This window comes from Lates calcarifer, linkage group LG20, assembly GCF_001640805.2.
Source record: "Lates calcarifer isolate ASB-BC8 linkage group LG20, TLL_Latcal_v3, whole genome shotgun sequence".
Lineage (NCBI taxonomy): Eukaryota > Metazoa > Chordata > Actinopteri > Centropomidae > Lates > Lates calcarifer.
Genome location: NC_066852.1, coordinates 19,487,235 through 19,503,508, shown reverse-complemented (window position 1 = coordinate 19,503,508; position 16,274 = coordinate 19,487,235). Strand labels below are relative to the sequence as shown.

Here is a 16,274-nt window from a genome sequence, read left to right as displayed (position 1 = left end):
GCTTGTGATTTAACAGGTGTGAGAGATACCACCTCAGCTGAAAAGGATTTAATAGAAACAGAAAGTGCTGGATGGGTTTGGTCTGGTGGGCTGCAGGAGTGCATAGTTGCCTACAGTGTGTGTGTGTGTGTGTATGTGTGTCACACATTTACCACTTTTGGTCAGTCTCAAGTCTACAACTTATTTTTGATTTACTGGACTAACATTTATAATTTACAGCCCTGTGCCTGTCATTACAACTTCTAAATAAATGATTTAAACATCACTATTTTATTGTTTATTGTTCTCGTTATTATCTTTTCAATGATTGTGCATGTAGATGGTTGGGACTGTGAACAGACTGATTTGTTTCTGGGTTTAGGGGTCATTGGCTCAGCAGGTTTTTAAAAAGATTCAAGTAGTTTTTCCAAGAAATGTTGAACTTAATTCAATACAATACAAATTTTACTTTTAACAGTCCTACCTATGTTCAGCACAGATTTGTTTTTGTCATGGAAAATCTGGGAAACAGATAAATTATTTTGGAAAGTCAGAAAAGTGAAAAAGTGTCAAAAAGTGATATTTTCAAGTCCTCAGGAGGCAAAATCATCCTGTAAATCACCAGAAAAAAATGTAACGATTAAAGTCAAGTCTGAAAAAAGAAACATGATTCTGTGTGGCAGAAATATGTTTTTTTTTCTCTCTCTCTCTTCTGTTAATCATCTTGAGACCACAGTTTCACCACAAGTTTATTCCACCACTAGCTGTAACATAATGAAAACACAAATGAACAACATAGTGCGGTTGCCAGGGGTTACGTGTCCTCAAATGGGACTCGTATGGCCTCAACATGTGTCTTTTTAGAAGTCCCAGGATGAAAATGTGTGGTAAACCAAATATCTGATAGCCCTGTCGGGCACTAGGACCCAGTGGAAACCTGGATGATGATCCAGCGGCGGCTGCCGAGTCAAACTATAAACTGTAGCGGCCACTCTGACTCAGTTACCCGCACTCAGAGTGACAGAGCCTCGCTGTGTCTGCGGCGAACACGCCTCACGTGTTAACAAACGTTAACTTTTGAATGAAACTACCAAAGGATTATTGCTGAAAATAGGCAGGGTGAGCCACTGTAGCGATATCAGACATGGACTCCAAACGTCAAAGTGGTGAGTCTCTTTATCTCAAATGTTCATATTTATCCTCGACAGAAAAGTACAGTAACCGTTATAACTTTGAGAAGAAGCCGTTATGTATAGATATGCTCACAAATGCGCTACACGAGCTAACAAGATAGAATACGCTAATTTTATCCATCACTGTATTTGTATAAAACACGACAGAGAAAAGGACAGTGATATTTAAAGTAAAAAAAAAACACAGTGGTTTTATTTTATTTGAGTTGTCGTTAATTAAATGTGAAGGAAACGGCAGTTCAGTTGGTTTAAACATGACTAGACCTCTAAACAAGGTAGTCTCCCGGTGGACTCCTGGAGTAACGGTGGAGTGATGTCATACACGTACACGCCGGTTGGTGCGCTGTGATTGGATGGAGGAGGAGGTATCCTCACACACTCAGGTAGAGTGATGCAATCTGATACCAACAGAGAAGTGCCCTGTTGGAAGCAGCGCTGCTGGAAGTGAAGCAGCAGCAGCAGCTGAATGGACTCTCTGTCTCATCGCCTTCAGGCAACTTATTGGAAACAGGAAGCGGCATTATGTGACACCAGGTGATGAAGCAGTGGCTTTAACTGCGAATCTGGCAAACGAGAGGATCACAAGTGATTATGTTAAAGGAAACAGTAAGAGGAAATTAGAGGAGAAGCATTCATTCATGCTTCATTAAAACAGCCCATCACGTTGCCTACAGGTAATTGGTCTAATAAGCCCATTACCTCGGCATGGTATGAATTTCCATCAAAAATGATGCCAATTCCCGTAAATAGAAGGATAAATTAAGGTAACAGAAATAGCTCATCCTAATATTAGAAACAAAGTCCAGTCAGAACAACTGAGACAGATCAAAGCCTAAGCATTAATGCAGCACCTATTTGGTGGTGTCATCTCCTATACAGCTATGTAATAATAATCATTTTTTGAGTTTTTATATGACTGCCCTGTGGATGTATTGTTAGAGCATCTGCTCAATACCAGTGTGACATTAGTACATCAGATCATATCATGTTTGGCAATGGGCGTTTTTCAGAGCAGATATTTTGACTTTTCATAGTAGGAAAAACACAGGTGTTAGCAATAACATTAAGGATGGCTGTTTAATTCAAGTGTCCCAGCACCAGACATGTCAAAATGGTTTAAGTTAAAATAAAAAAAAAAAAAGCCCATGAAAAACACACAGCTTATAGTATAACCCAAGTGTTTGTGGCCAAACACTTGTGCAGCTGTGCAGTCTAGAGGAAAGTATGTCCTGTGAAAAAGGGTAATTGATAATGGAGTTCTGGGCCAATATCACAACTGCTGCAACAAATGGGAGAAATTAAAGTTGTTCAATATGGCAGAGATAGGACAAGAAAAAAGTTTTCATATGATCTCCAGTGGAATATTTTTATTTATTTATTTTTTTTTTATTTCATCTCTTTCACTATGCCTGGATGCTTGCAGTTGATATTACCAAAGGTTGTAATAATGTACCTTTTTACTCTCACATACAGGCATATCATCTCTGTCTGTTAAACAACTGTCACAAGCCTTGACCTTGACCATGGTTCGCCTCATTTCCTCTTCCCTTTTCCTTCACCTCCACCAGTGACTCCCACCTACCCCCTCTTTCCATCCTCTGTCAGAGTCAGAAAGTCCAGAACACTTTCTCGATTAAATCTTTAGTTATATTTCACACATAGCAGGTTTCCACTGTTTTGGTCTCTGTCATACAGCTTTAAGTAGACTTTCTGTGACAGATTTCTAGAGCAGCAGGTCTATACATGTCACGCCTGTTGACATGTCGTAGGTGGAAACTAAGCTGATGTGGTGATAACACCCTCCTACCAAACAGGAAAATCACTGTATCATGTTTTATCCAGCTGAAGGTTATGTTATCATCATCACCACCATATCACTCCCAGGAAGCTACTATCATAAAAAGCAGCATCTGTGTAATTGTATTTGTGTGCAGGGGTATGCTTGAGAGAAGGGGATGATGATGACAGTGCAGTAACAAAGTGTTTGTCTGGTGATTTCAGTTTTTGTTTTGATGATTGTTTCATTAGTCAGTAAGTCAATCAAAGTTGGAAGGCATTTTTTTTTTTTTACAAAGCTGGACAGAGTCAGGCTAGCTGTTCACCTATCTCCAGTCCTTATGCTAGGCTATGCTAACTATCACTTGGCTCCAACTTTATTTTTACAGTACAGACATGAGAGGAGGATCATCCCTCTCACTTAACTCTCAGCAAGAAAGTAGATAACCACATTTTCCCAAAAGTCAAACTGATCTTTGTCAGACCTGAGAGTGATACCAATCTTATCATCTGACTCTTGCCAAGAGAACAAACAAGTCTCACTTTTCCTTTAACTGGAAGGAGAGGGATTCTTTTTTAATACCAGCGTGCATCACGATTTTCTTTGTTGAGCTAATTACACCAAGATCACTATAGTGGCTGAATGGCTCCATACCTGTGGCTGCGTACCTGGTGAAACCACAGCACCCCAGCAGTAGGGGTTTGAAATTGAACTGTGCAACATGCTGTGCCACAGTGTCTGAGCCAATGTCATGCCTCTTTGTTTCTTGTGTCTCCTCACCATTTACTATCTGAGGAAAGTGATAAGATACTGAAAGAATGTGAAAAAGAGAAAATTCCACGACTTCTTTCCCCCAGCTGTTTCTTTTTAAAGCTCTTGCCAGCTTGCTTGGTTCGAAGGGGACTTTTTAAAGCGCCTTGCCTGAATGCTAACCCCGGGTGAGCGGTGACACCATCTACTGTTGTCACGAAAATATGAATTAGGGGATGCTGAATTTCTGAAGCAGACTTTTGTCTTGGAGGGAGCTGCCGGGGGGCCGCCAAGGCTTGAACCCTGACCTCTGTCTGAAGAGGACGGGTGTCTGGAGAAGGGATGGAGGGAGGCAAGTCGAGGGAAAGGAGTTAAAAGGAAAAGATCAGAGAGGGAGGAGGGTGGGAGGGAAAGAAAGAAAGGAGTGGAGGGGGAGAATGCGAGATCTGGAGGGACCTCAGCCTCTGGGAGTGTGGGGGAGGCAGGAAGAGGATGCCTGCTTTACTGAAAAATAGCAGTTTCATACACTTTTGAGGCTTGAAATTCTCTTAACATGAAAAAGGCATGAAAAGCTCATGTTTGTGTCGTGTCGAGTACATCTTGAATGTTCCTGTTCTGGATAATCATGTGTCTCGGAGATCATAATTCATGGAAATAACAAGCAATTCAATTTAATGCACTCATATATTTCCTCTCAGTCCTGAAATCTTGGGAAAGTGCAAAACAAGGAGGGATAGTTTGGATGGGAGAGGCAAGTCAAGGAGGAGGTTATGGATGTAATGGATGGGAGTGAAAGCCTCAGATTAGGAGGAGTGAAGTATCTTTTCTCTGTCACCCTGCTGCCCGTATAAGCATTATGTGGTGAGATAAACAGCAGCGGCACTGAGTAGTAGTTGTTTTGTTCTGAGCTTCAACCAAACACACTAAATCAGTTCAAATGAGAGTCGCATGGCTTAGGTCTCATGACTGACCTTCTTCAGGAAGCCTGTCTGCGGAAACACACAAAAATGTATGTCAAAGCGCACACAGAGACACATACACACTCACAACGCATTTTCCAAAGTATGCTTGTGACTATATGTTTGCAATGTACTGGATGGGTGAGTACAAATTAATAGTTTCTGTGTAAGGAAATGTCCAGCTGTGAAAAAAAAGGAGTCGAAGAGGGAATGTGTGCCGCGTGTGTGTGTCTGTGTGTGTCTGTGTTTGTGTGTGTGTGTGTGGGGTGAGGGGGGGTTACAAAGATCCCTCTGTGGGTGAGACCGACCACAAGCCTCCAGAACAGCTGATTCTCAGCCTCTGAACCCTCTGGTCCCCCCAGAGAATGAGAGAGAGAGACATGGCGAATGTATCCATGCCCTTGACTGTGTAAAGTTAGACTTCAAGAAACAGAAAATAGACCAAAGGGAAAAACTCCTCCAGCTCACTACTGGCTTTGTTAACACTGATCGATTGAATCCTGGTTGTTTTTGGCCTGAATTGCTGAGTGAAGTAAACAGATCTGTGAATGAACATTTAAATAGTAGTGACAAAAAATAGGGAGGCAAAAGTGTGAACAAGGGGCGTTTAGGATGACAGAGGATGTTGGGACAAAGGGAGAAACAGCATGATGGAGAGAAGTGGAAAAAGGGAGAGGGGAAAGTGGGAGGAAGAGCGAGAGCAAGAGGTGGATGGAGGCGAGAGCTGAGATCAGGAAGGAGTGGGGAGAAGCTTCTGTCGACAGCTAAGACAGGAAACCACAGCTGCTGGCTGAGAAATGGTGCGCTCACACACACATACACACACGTGCACACACACATACACACAGCTGCTGGAGACATATCCTTTAACCCTGAATGCCCATGGATCGAGACGATGCAGCTGTGTTTGCGCCACGCCCCTTGCAGACTCTGTGTGTGTGTGCGTGTGTTAGTTCCTGTTTTGTTTTTTTGTTGGATTTTTTGACATTGTATTGTTTGCTCTGGTCTTGCGGACCATTGTGGTCGTCTAATTTTGGCCCCTGTGGAGACAATAGAGTATTGTCAGACTGCAAGGGCGGTGGAAGAGGCTTATGGGAGAGTGAGGGCTTTCTTTCACTGTCTCTGTCTTTACTCTGTGTGAGAGAGAGAGGGGGACTACTTTCATGTTTTTTCATTAATGTAACCCTTGCACCAGTTCTTTCTCACAATTTGCAGGTTATTTATTTCATAATTCAGCAGGTTAAACGAGTTCATTCAGTCATAATTTTGCAAACATGCCACTAGAAACATTAATTTTAACACCTCACCAGTTGCCACAGAGGGTTTAGTCAATTTTAGCTGTGGCATATTAGAATAATTCTTCCAACTAAAAATAAAAATGAAGAAGGGCAAGTGAAGTGAGGTCAGAAGCTACTTTTTTTAAATTTTCCAATTATTCTTGGAGAGGATTTATAGAGGAAGTGTATAACTTTTGTCAGTGGACAGCACAGTATGTTTTACAAATTCAACCCATTTGTAAGTTTCAGCCGTGTCCTTGGAACTTCCTGTGAACTTTGTCTTTTGTATTTTGAGCGAAACGACATTCTAAAATTTGACTATTTCATTGCCAATAATGATGAGGGATGGAAAAAGCTACTCAAAGAACGTGTAGGCTGTCATGGGACAGTAAAACTTTCCATTGAAACCCATGCTGAAATTAAATTATTTTAGAATTAGCAGCTATTAAACTGATCCCTTCCACCTGTTCAATAATACTTTATTATATCAGTAGGGGCCAATATTCAGTATTACACCCAGTGTAAAAGCAAAATTTTAACCATATCCTTATATCTCTATTGGAATGACAGATTTCCTTCTTTACTTTGGCTCCATTTCCTTCAGGGAAGGAAACACGCTGCCCCCTCCTCTTCACCTTCTTTTCTCTCTGACTCTCTTCCCCTCCCCTTCTCCTCTTCTCGTTGTCGGCTCTGAGCAGGCAGGATGTGTGAGAGTGTGTCAGGGCCTTTGGAACAATGTCAAGGTCAACAAAATGCACACACACACAGACTCACAGGATGTGAGTTGAATAAGAAAACAATTATTTTTAAAAGAAAGCTTGAAATGTCCAAACTGAACGTAGGATTTGATCTGTGGTGGCGGTGCAGCGACAAGAACAGAAAAGTCACAACTTACAAAAAGGCTGACTCTGAAGCGGACATAATGAATAGGCTGATATGTTAGGCTGGATGCTCTCTTCCCTCTCAGCTGTTGCAACAGGCGGTGAGTTCCAAACTGACTTCATGCCCCTCTTTAACTGCCAATTTTGCTCACACTTGTCTGAATGGCCTTACATGCATGTGTGTGTTAAATTGGTACTTGATGCACTCGGTGTAATAGCAGAAGCATTTTAACCATGTAAGAGTCTTCACTATGGGTGTACCCATAATGACCTGATGGTGCTCAGCGCTGGAGAGTATTTTAGTGTAGTTCTGCAAACCCAAATAATAAGTTGTCAGTTTTTTGTGGTTTCCAGTGGTGATGGAGCGACTTGTGAATGAGTTGGGTTCTCTGCTGAAGATGCTGGACCATGAGATGGTCAGTCCTGCCACTGCTGACAAGATGGCCTCCATACGTAACATCCTGGACTCACTGCAGCTGTCAGGTACAACACTATTATTTCATTTCTTTGTATAATAAACTGAGTTTTGTGCCTGTTGTGCCCCTGAAGATGTGCTTTTGCAGATGGTCTAGCTTCACAAAAGAATAGCACTCACATATTTGTTTATGTTGCCAACTACACTGGACCCAAAGCATGAAATTACTTTTGTCAAACAAATTTTTGTTGTCATTTCACTGAGTCTGAGTTGGGGTCTCTTCACATCAGTAAGTTACAGGCAGCTTTTAATTTCAAGCTTCTGTAGGTTGGTCACAGCAAAGGTACACTATCTACAAACAAACAGTATCTATAAACAAACAAAAGTTAAAAATCTTCTTTGACTTTTGTTTATCCAAAGGAATTTGACTGACCGGGCTTGAAGTTTTTCAGCTGCATCCTGCCTCACATTAATTCAGTGTGACACTTGTAGCAGTTCAGCCAAAGCATTTCAGAGTTGTGTAATTGAGTTGCATGTTTATAGATTATGTAAGGATAAATAGAGTATTTATTTTTCACTTCGTCCGTGTCTTTTTGCAGTGGGGCAACCTTCCTATTATTGCCTAACCAGACTGCAACTGCACACAACACTGCATAAGACGCCGTGCAGTAATTGTAGTTGTAGTTAGACTCATGAAACAAAATGCAGTCTCCATGCCACCAAATCTTACCGAGGTGTTTACAGAAGATCCTGGTTTATCTGGGAGAATACAGGATGTCAGAGAGGATAAAAGGATTTATGTAAGAGGATAATTAAATGTAAAGTTTAAAGAGGATAAGGAGAGGAGGTCAGACATAGGAGAGACGCAAAACATCCTGATGGTTCACAACAAATGGCTGCCCTGCCCATTCTCACTCTTCAGGGTTTTTAAAAAATACATTAGTAAAACTCACATCAGTTCAGTTTTTACAGCCAAAAACTTCAGGGATTTATTTCTCTCAACACTTTCAGAAAGTCCAGGAGGTTTGGCAAACTTTCTCACGCATTTTATGACTTCCTTTATCTTTTTTTTCTGCTGCAAAGATTTACAATCTGCACTCTCTTGCTGTCTGTCTGATGCAGATAGTTCAGTGCTGATACTCAGTGAGCACTTAGTGTCTGTTTGCCGCGTCTCTGTGCACTGTGGTAATCCTGACTCTCCTGACCTTAGCATAGACCACAATCTTAGCTCTAACTCTGATCCTATTTCTAACCCCTAATTTATCTTTTCCACAGTCAATGGATCAGACGTCTACATGAACAGCTGTCTCTATGGCAACGGCACGAGCTTTGTAGAGTCTCTGTTTGAGGATTTTGGTGAGTAGACCCTCAAGACTGACACATAAGACTCAAGTCTTAAATGAGAAAAGGCCGATATTGTGTATTTACAATTATCATAATACACAATCTAGATAATGAGCTCATAAACATCTGTTTATTTATTATTTAATATTTATTTATTTGATATGATACATAACTGTCAGCCATGTTAGAGGCATGGCTCGAGCGAACATAGGCAATTTCAGATCATTTGGAGTACACCTTCCAGTCACATCTGCAAGGAAATTACCATGGCATAGAAATATATAGCTACGGGTGGAATAAAAATCTCTACATTAAGGCACAATACACATATTTGAACACATTTCTCAGGAAATAGGCCCACTTATTCTGTCAGATTTTATATAAAGCACATTTACGCTTTGAATAACATTAATCCTTTGTTGCTCCACTAGACTGTGATTTGCACATGCTCAGTGCATCTCCAGTGGAGCAGAAAGAGCACAAAGAGGAGGAGGAGAAGACTCAACCTAATAAATCTGTGAGTCACCCACAGTATCTATCTAAATGTCCACCTTCCTTTATTATCCTTATGACTAAAATTCCCATTTACCCTTCACCTTGGTTCTTCAGACACCTACTGACACACCCCCTCCTCTGCCAACCACCCCTCTTCCTGATGACTACTATGAAGAGGCTGTTCCTCTGGATCCTGGATCCACCCCTCAGTACTTTACCACCAATATGAACAGTTAGTACTGAAAACGCACTCATGAGTAATTGGAAACTACTGAGTTATCAGAAGTTTGTCTTTGTGATGTATCTTGACTCTTCTCTCCTGTAGCTTCCAGGAACTCAGTGGAGGATGCTTACTATGAAGATGCAGACAATAACTACCCCACGACAAGGATTAATGGTCCTCCCAAAAACTCCTGTGAGTCTACCCTCTCTTGCCTATACCAGCAATTCAAGTTTACGGCTAAAAACACAGGCGTGTTCTGATCATGATGTTTGTGGAATACATGATTGAACAGAATCAGAAACTGCCTGTGGATGTTTAGTGAATTAATCACACATTTTGTTTGTGGTGTTCAGACAATGACTCAGATGCTCTCAGCAGTTCCTATGAGTCTTACGAAGAAGAGGATGAAGAGGCAAAAGGGCGGGACCAGCCTCAGAGATGGACGGCTGAGGAGAGCCCGGATGGACCTGTTAGAGACTGCCGCATCTGTGCCTTCTTGCTGCGAAAGAAACGGTTTGGCCAGTGGGCTAAACAGCTAGTCGTCGTGCGAGACAATAAACTGCAGGTAAATAGACAAGAACTGTTTATTGGTGTTAAATTCTAATGTATATGTTGATTATGTAGAGTTAAACATTGGAGATCCACCTGCTAATTAAATGAGGGCCCATGATACCTCCAAGGGATTCAACAGTTTGGTCAATCAGACCACTGAACACATATTATTACATGCAATAACTTTCTATCTCATCACCAATCTCAACAAGAGTAAGCTAATCATTAACTCTTAGTGAGCTACAGTATAGACAGCTACACTGTCAAAGGGAATTGGCCCTCTTTATGCTAGTGAGTATAATGGCGCAGCTTTCATTTAGTTTCAGGTTTCAGTTTTTCACCTGGTATGGCAGCCTTAACATACTTTATTTCTCTGTCTTTTTGTACCTCAATCTCTCTGTCTCTCTTTTACAGTGTTATAAGAGCATCAAAGAGAGCACCCCCCACACAGAGCTCCCGCTGAATCTGTGCAACGTCATCTACGTTCCGAAGGAGGGCAAGAAGAAGAGACATGAGCTGCGTTTCTCGTTGCCCGGAGGCGAAGCTCTGGTCCTGGCTGTTCAGAGTAAAGAGCAGGCCCAGCGATGGCTCAAGGTACCTTTATTTATTATACATGAGAGGGCTGGTGCTGAGACAGACAAGAGTGGAGGGAAGGACACAGGGGAATATGGCTGAGGGAAGAACACAAGGTTGTGTCTGAAAGTCAAGGTTTTTCCTTTTCTGGGTCCAGGTGGTGCAAGATGTTGGCAGCCAGTGTAGCAACACTGAAGGACCGGATGGATCTACTTCTCCCATTATACAGAGGAAGCTGGAGCTTGACAAGGTGTGTGTTTCTGCATAGTGTCAGTTTAATCTACCTTTTATGTATCCTTTTTTGGTCTGTTTATGTCATAAAATCTGCCCATAAAACAGTCACAAATTTCTTTAACTTTCTGTCTAAATGAAGGCTCTCTGTGCTAGTTTAACTATTGCCTCTCACTTTGTCTGAGTTTTCCTTTACTGTAACATCCATTTCTGAATCTACATTATATCCTAGTTTTTATTTAATTTTACCGTTGCTGACATCATTTCTTTCAGCCCACGCATGACACAACTGTTCCTTTGGCTTCTAGTTTACCAGCAGTGAGTGAGGTGACATTATTGCGGTTGCTGAGCTGGCTAGTTTTCAAAGAGCTCCATACCCTCAACAAAGTTTTGGCACACAGCTGCAGAGCCAACGAGCTGAATGCATGGTGACATGGCAGTTACACCCCATGTTGGCAGAAAAGTTTTAGAAATACATAATCATGTATCAATGTGTCTTTATTTTTTGTTTCTGGAGTTCCTCTCCTCTTCTTTCCTCATATTTTATGAGAAGGAGGAGTAAGTAAGCTTTCTACTTTTTCTTTGCCAGGTGCTGCAGTCTGAACGACAGGCATCAGACTCAGACAGCGGGCCAACAGCAGACAGTCAGTCCACCACACATGTGCCAGGACGGGACACCACTGACTCACTCAGTAGGTTTAACTTTGTAAAGTTTTTGTTTACTCTTTCATCTTGGCTGTTTTATTGAAGCGATACAGCTCTTACAGTATCCGTGATTATCGCATAAGACAGACAACATTATATAGCTGATTAAATCAGTGCTCATAATTATGTTATGTTATGATATTTGGGTCTTGATGTTGAACCTTGGTGTAAGGTGGATTTTATGATTATAAATTAAACAGTATTTACTTTAATTTTGATATTAAAATATTCAAAGATTTTACCAGGATACCTCTAGAGTAAGCACAGAGACACGCTACATTACTCAGACTTATCAGCCTCCTTAAAACTGTTTTAAAATCACAGCTGGAGCATCTCTGTGTTCTCTAAACTTAACCTTAACCTGCACATAAAACCATAAAACAAACCCTCAAACGGTCCTTAGAGGAAGAAAAGACTAAAATGTCCTCACTTTTCAAAAAGTTCCTCACTCTCAGGGTCAAAGCCTTTCTGTTATTGGGAGGACGCTCGTTGACATAATACATTCTCTAACCCCAACCTTAACCATCACAACTAAATCCCTAACCCCTAACGCTAACTGCTACCTAAACTAAATTATACCCTCAACCCTAAAACCAAGTCTTAACCTTTAAACAGCCCCTTGAAAGCCAAAATGTCCTAACTGTGATGCTTCTGAACTAAACTTAGTCCACAGAAACATAGAAAGACATGTATACACACACACACGTATGCACATACACACCCTTTCAAGCATGTGATCAAAAGCACAGATGCTATTTTTGTTTATCTACCCACAAAATCAGGAAGGATAAACCAAGGGATCCATGATGTTGGGTCAGAATATAGGTCAAACACAGTCATATTGTTTCAGTAATGCTACAACCTGTTTACTGACCAAGGGACTCTGAACCTAAAGAGACATGAGAGAGAGGGAGAGACAGGAAGTGAGGCGCAGTGCAGATATGACATCCTTCCTGTCCGCTTCCTGTGATTGTCTCCCACTGACATCATAGGAAGCGAGCTTGGGCAGAGCGCTGCAGCACCTGGTACATTCAACACGACCACACAAACACACTCCAGGGTTTTGCAGAATAAATAAAAGACATCTCTGAAATAAAATTCAATATTGTTATTGGATTCTGAGTCCTGACTTTGTGGAGTTTCTTTCACAAAAATGTGTTGTTTTATTTTTTTTTTACATGAATGCTCCTCGACTAAGACCTTTTATTCTCCTCCAGTTTTCATTATGTTTTTGCTTTAGTGTAGTTAAAGGAGAAAGTATTATTGACACTGCTGACGTAGCACAAATATGACTATACACTTTAGTGATGAAGCAACATTATCTCTTTTTATTGGTAGTGCAGCATGTGAGGTTCTGCTCTCGGCTGCTGTATATTAAGCACTCCTCAATGACCACACTGTCTGCTCCAGCACTGTCTGCTCCAGCACAGTCTGACCGAGGTGCGTTTGATTTCAGACCGGGGGAAGCGCGGAGCGTTCTCAGAGCTGACGGGGTCGATGAGCCGAGCAGCCGGGAGGAAAATCAATCGGATCATCACTTTCTCCAAGAGGAAACCTCCTTTGCCAGGAGAGCCTCCATCATCTTCTGGTCACCATGACAACCCACGCTGTGGTGAGGACACACCCTGATCAAGGAACTATTTGATTGATTGGCTGGTTGGTTAGTTGGTGGATTTTGCACTTAAGTGACAGGGTAGACCATTTGCAATGGTTACTAATGCCTGTTACACAGCTTAGGTGTATCCATACCCTTATAACTTTATTTTAAGTTCTAGTGGAGATCCCTGTTGGACAGTGTGGAAAGTATTTCTATGTAATATTTCAGCGTCATAGGGGGAAATTTACAGTGAAAATAAAAACTAAGTCAACTTAGCTGCCATTTTTGACTAAGTCACTTGAATATGAACAGGCTACCTCAGTGTGTGTCTGAGCGGCTCCTGGAAAGAGCGTTGGTGTGTGGTGCGAGGAGGAAGCCTATACCTGCAGAAGGACCCTGGAGACCAGCGGCCTCCAGTCATTGTGGTGCCACTGAAAGGGGCAGAGGTGGTGCCGGGAGGCCTCGGCCCCAAACATCCCTTCTCCTTCCACATCCTGCAGGGAGGCAACGAGCTGGCAGCTTTAGAGGTACTGTATTCTGCTATCACAAGATCCTGGACAGCTTAAACTGTTTGAGGAAATTTAATGCAGGCAGATTTTGTTTTTCACAAAGACAGAATACTAACATGTGTACAGGGATAATACACCTGCATTTTTGGAAGCCAAGTAGCTAAAATGTAGGAGGGCTTATGTGTGTGTGTGTGTTTGTGTATGTGTATCCATCAGGCCAGCTGCTCTGAGGATCTTGGCCGCTGGCTCGGTGTGTTGTTTGCAGAAACCGGGAGCGCCACTCTCCCTGAAGAGCTGCATTACGACTACATCGACGTGGACACGCTCACAGACATTCGGCATGCTGCCAGACACTCCTTCCTGTGAGTCACTTCCTACAGTATATGTCTGTGTGTTTCTGCAAGTATTTATCTAGAGTTTTCTGTCTCTTATTATAGCTTTTATCCTGAAATGTCTCTGCCTCTTTCAGGTGGGCCACCACAACTGCTGCCTCCTCCAGCAGTGCCTCGACAGACTCCAGAACTTATGATGAGGTCTATGAAAGTGTTGCGGTGAGGAAACATCATCTGAATCAGTGATAACTTAAGATTTAGATTTAGTAGCATGCTGTGTTGAGATTCACTTGTACCCCAGTGTTCAGGATAGTAGATCAGTTAAATCTTTACCATTAAACATATCAATTTCACTGAATGACATCAATGACACACACACACACACACACACACACATATATATATATATATAAGAGCAAAATGTAGATTCTGTAAATGTTACAAAAGTGTTTGATTTTCCTGTATCATTAGGATGGGGATGTTGACAGCAGAGTGGGCCAGGTGAGACGCCATGCCTCCTTCTCCAGCAGGGACTCTGAAAAAACTGAACAGCAGGCCACCATTAAGAGACATGCCTCCAGTGAGTCTTATTTTATAATTCATTAGACTGGCTACATGAAAATTACATGGTGGAGACTCTAGCTGAATGACTGGCGTTCTTGCTCATCATTAAGCTGCAGCAGCATTGATCTGTCTGTATTTGTGTTCTGGTTTGTTTTTGGGGGGGGTTTTGTGTCAGATGTAAATCAATATGGGCGATATGGGAAGACACGAGCAGAAGAGGATGCCCGGCGGTACCTGACTCAGAAAGAGGAGCTGGAGAAGCAAAAGGAAGAGCTCAGAAATGCACTGATTTCCCTCCGCAGGGAAAAGAAGGAGGTGAAGGAGAAGATGAAGAGTGGCACAGGTCAGGGACAAATCGCACGACACACGCACAGCACTGTTTAGACTTCAGCTTTGTAGCAGTACTAACTATGAGTGTGTGTGTGTGTGCAGGTCATGATATGGAACAGCGGTTAGCCGAGCTGGAGACACTATGTAAACAGAAGGAGGAGGACCGGGTGGAGCTGGAGCTCCGACTGACAGAGGTCAAAGAAAACCTGAAGAAGTCATTGGCTAGAGGAGCACTGGGTCCCCCCACTGACACCAAGATCAGTCTCAAGGTAGGAAACTAAACCAAAGAGACTGATGCATCTTAAGGCAGAGATGTGTCCCATCACTGTATTTCTATTTCAAATTTCAGTATATTGCTCAATTTCAGATGTTCACTAATTTGCCTAAGTAAAATCTATCTGACTTTTGTGTTTGTGTGTGTGTGTTTGTCCATGTGTATGTCTTTGTGTATGTAGGCACAGGGCAGTAAAGTTGAAAAGGTTTACAATGAGACTGTGCCAGTGAACTCAGCATCTGAACTTCGCAAACGCCCTCCATCTCTTTACGCCTCCTCCAAGGGGAACGTCATGCAGAAGGCAAAGGTAAAATGTGTGTGTGTGTGTATGTGTGTGAGATGAGCACAGAGAGAAATGTTTTCCTCACTTAATGCTGTCTCATGGTTTCCAGGAGTGGGAGTCAAAGAAGGGGACCTAGACTGAACAGGAGTGGCACAACAGATGGATTGATGGGGAGAAAAAACTGAGCTGTGATGGGAGGATGTGTGAAGTAAGAAAGAAAGATAAAGAGCAATAAAATGTGGCACTGAGAGGAGGAGGAAGAAGAGGTGGAGGGGGAGGACAGACTCTGACACATTCTTCCCCCCTCTTATCAAAAGAAGAGGAATCTTTGCAAGTACAGGCAGTGTAGTGCTGTCTCTACCACTGTAAATATGACAGACTTGACTGATGTACCAGTACAGTATTAATGTGGATTACTATGAACATAAAATGTATATGTTTGTGTGAGTTTGCATGTGTGTTTACATTTGCACAGGGCTGCAGAAAGTGCATAGCAAAGGGAGAGTGTGGTTCATCAATACTGTGAGTTCAGTTAGAGACAAGACTTCCTATCGACATCCACTGATTTTTATTCCCTTTACATGATATATGATGTCACTAAAATGAAAAGTAAAGACATTATTGTTACCTTAAATTATCATTATTTGTGAGAGAAGCATCTCACATCTTGTGATGTGTATTTAAACCATTAGGAAGATATATTAAGTATGACACTGTTCCTGAAACCAGTGGGTAAATGTTTATTATTGCAATGTGAAACTTGGTTTTTAACCATTATATATGTATTTTTTCATATTTGTATTTTGCACTTTATCTTGTTGTGTTTTGTAAGTACAAAAATGTCTTGTAAATTAGCCTTTGCACCCCTCTTAGCAGAATCATTTGAGGATAAATGCCCAGGTCTGCTCTCCCTGCTCATCACCAAGATATGAACAATCACATACATGTTGGAGTAAATGATTACTTTATCAAGAAACTTTGTCTTCTGTACAGTTTAATTGCATGTTTTGTTTAAATACTTCTTAAATTCA

The 16,274-nt window shown here is 41.8% G+C and overlaps 1 protein-coding gene across 4 annotated transcripts; it reads left to right on the top strand.

The window, feature by feature from the left end:
• Positions 1 to 962: 962 nt before the first annotated feature.
• Positions 963 to 16,219, top strand: afap1l1b (actin filament associated protein 1-like 1b). 4 transcript variants are annotated; one of them, XM_018692138.2, is made up of 19 exons: positions 963 to 1,145; positions 7,171 to 7,299; positions 8,507 to 8,587; positions 9,007 to 9,092; positions 9,185 to 9,302; positions 9,396 to 9,485; positions 9,647 to 9,858; positions 10,260 to 10,439; positions 10,576 to 10,668; positions 11,239 to 11,341; positions 12,811 to 12,966; positions 13,264 to 13,478; positions 13,677 to 13,822; positions 13,930 to 14,011; positions 14,264 to 14,372; positions 14,532 to 14,699; positions 14,789 to 14,955; positions 15,142 to 15,267; positions 15,353 to 16,219. In XM_018692138.2, exons 1-19 carry the CDS (start codon positions 1,124 to 1,126, stop codon positions 15,377 to 15,379), a joined length of 2,310 nt encoding a protein of 769 aa, XP_018547654.1. In that variant the 5' UTR covers positions 963 to 1,123; the 3' UTR covers positions 15,380 to 16,219. The 4 variants fall into 4 exon arrangements, with proteins under 4 accessions (XP_018547654.1, XP_050934358.1, XP_050934359.1 ...); XM_051078401.1 differs by having other exon boundaries at positions 967 to 1,145; positions 7,154 to 7,299; XM_051078402.1 differs by lacking the exon at positions 963 to 1,145 and adding an exon at positions 1,189 to 1,706.
• The last annotated feature ends 55 nt before the right edge of the window (positions 16,220 to 16,274 follow it).

Coding starts and splice junctions, on each gene's coding strand:
- afap1l1b (XM_051078400.1), top strand. CDS start 6,872: ATGTTAGGCTGGATGCTCTCTTCCCTCTCAGCTGTTGCAACAGGCG. Junction 9,859..10,259: donor TGCGAGACAATAAACTGCAG/GTAAATAGACAA, acceptor TCTCTTTTACAG/TGTTATAAGAGCATCAAAGA. Junction 14,956..15,141: donor ACACCAAGATCAGTCTCAAG/GTAGGAAACTAA, acceptor TTGTGTATGTAG/GCACAGGGCAGTAAAGTTGA.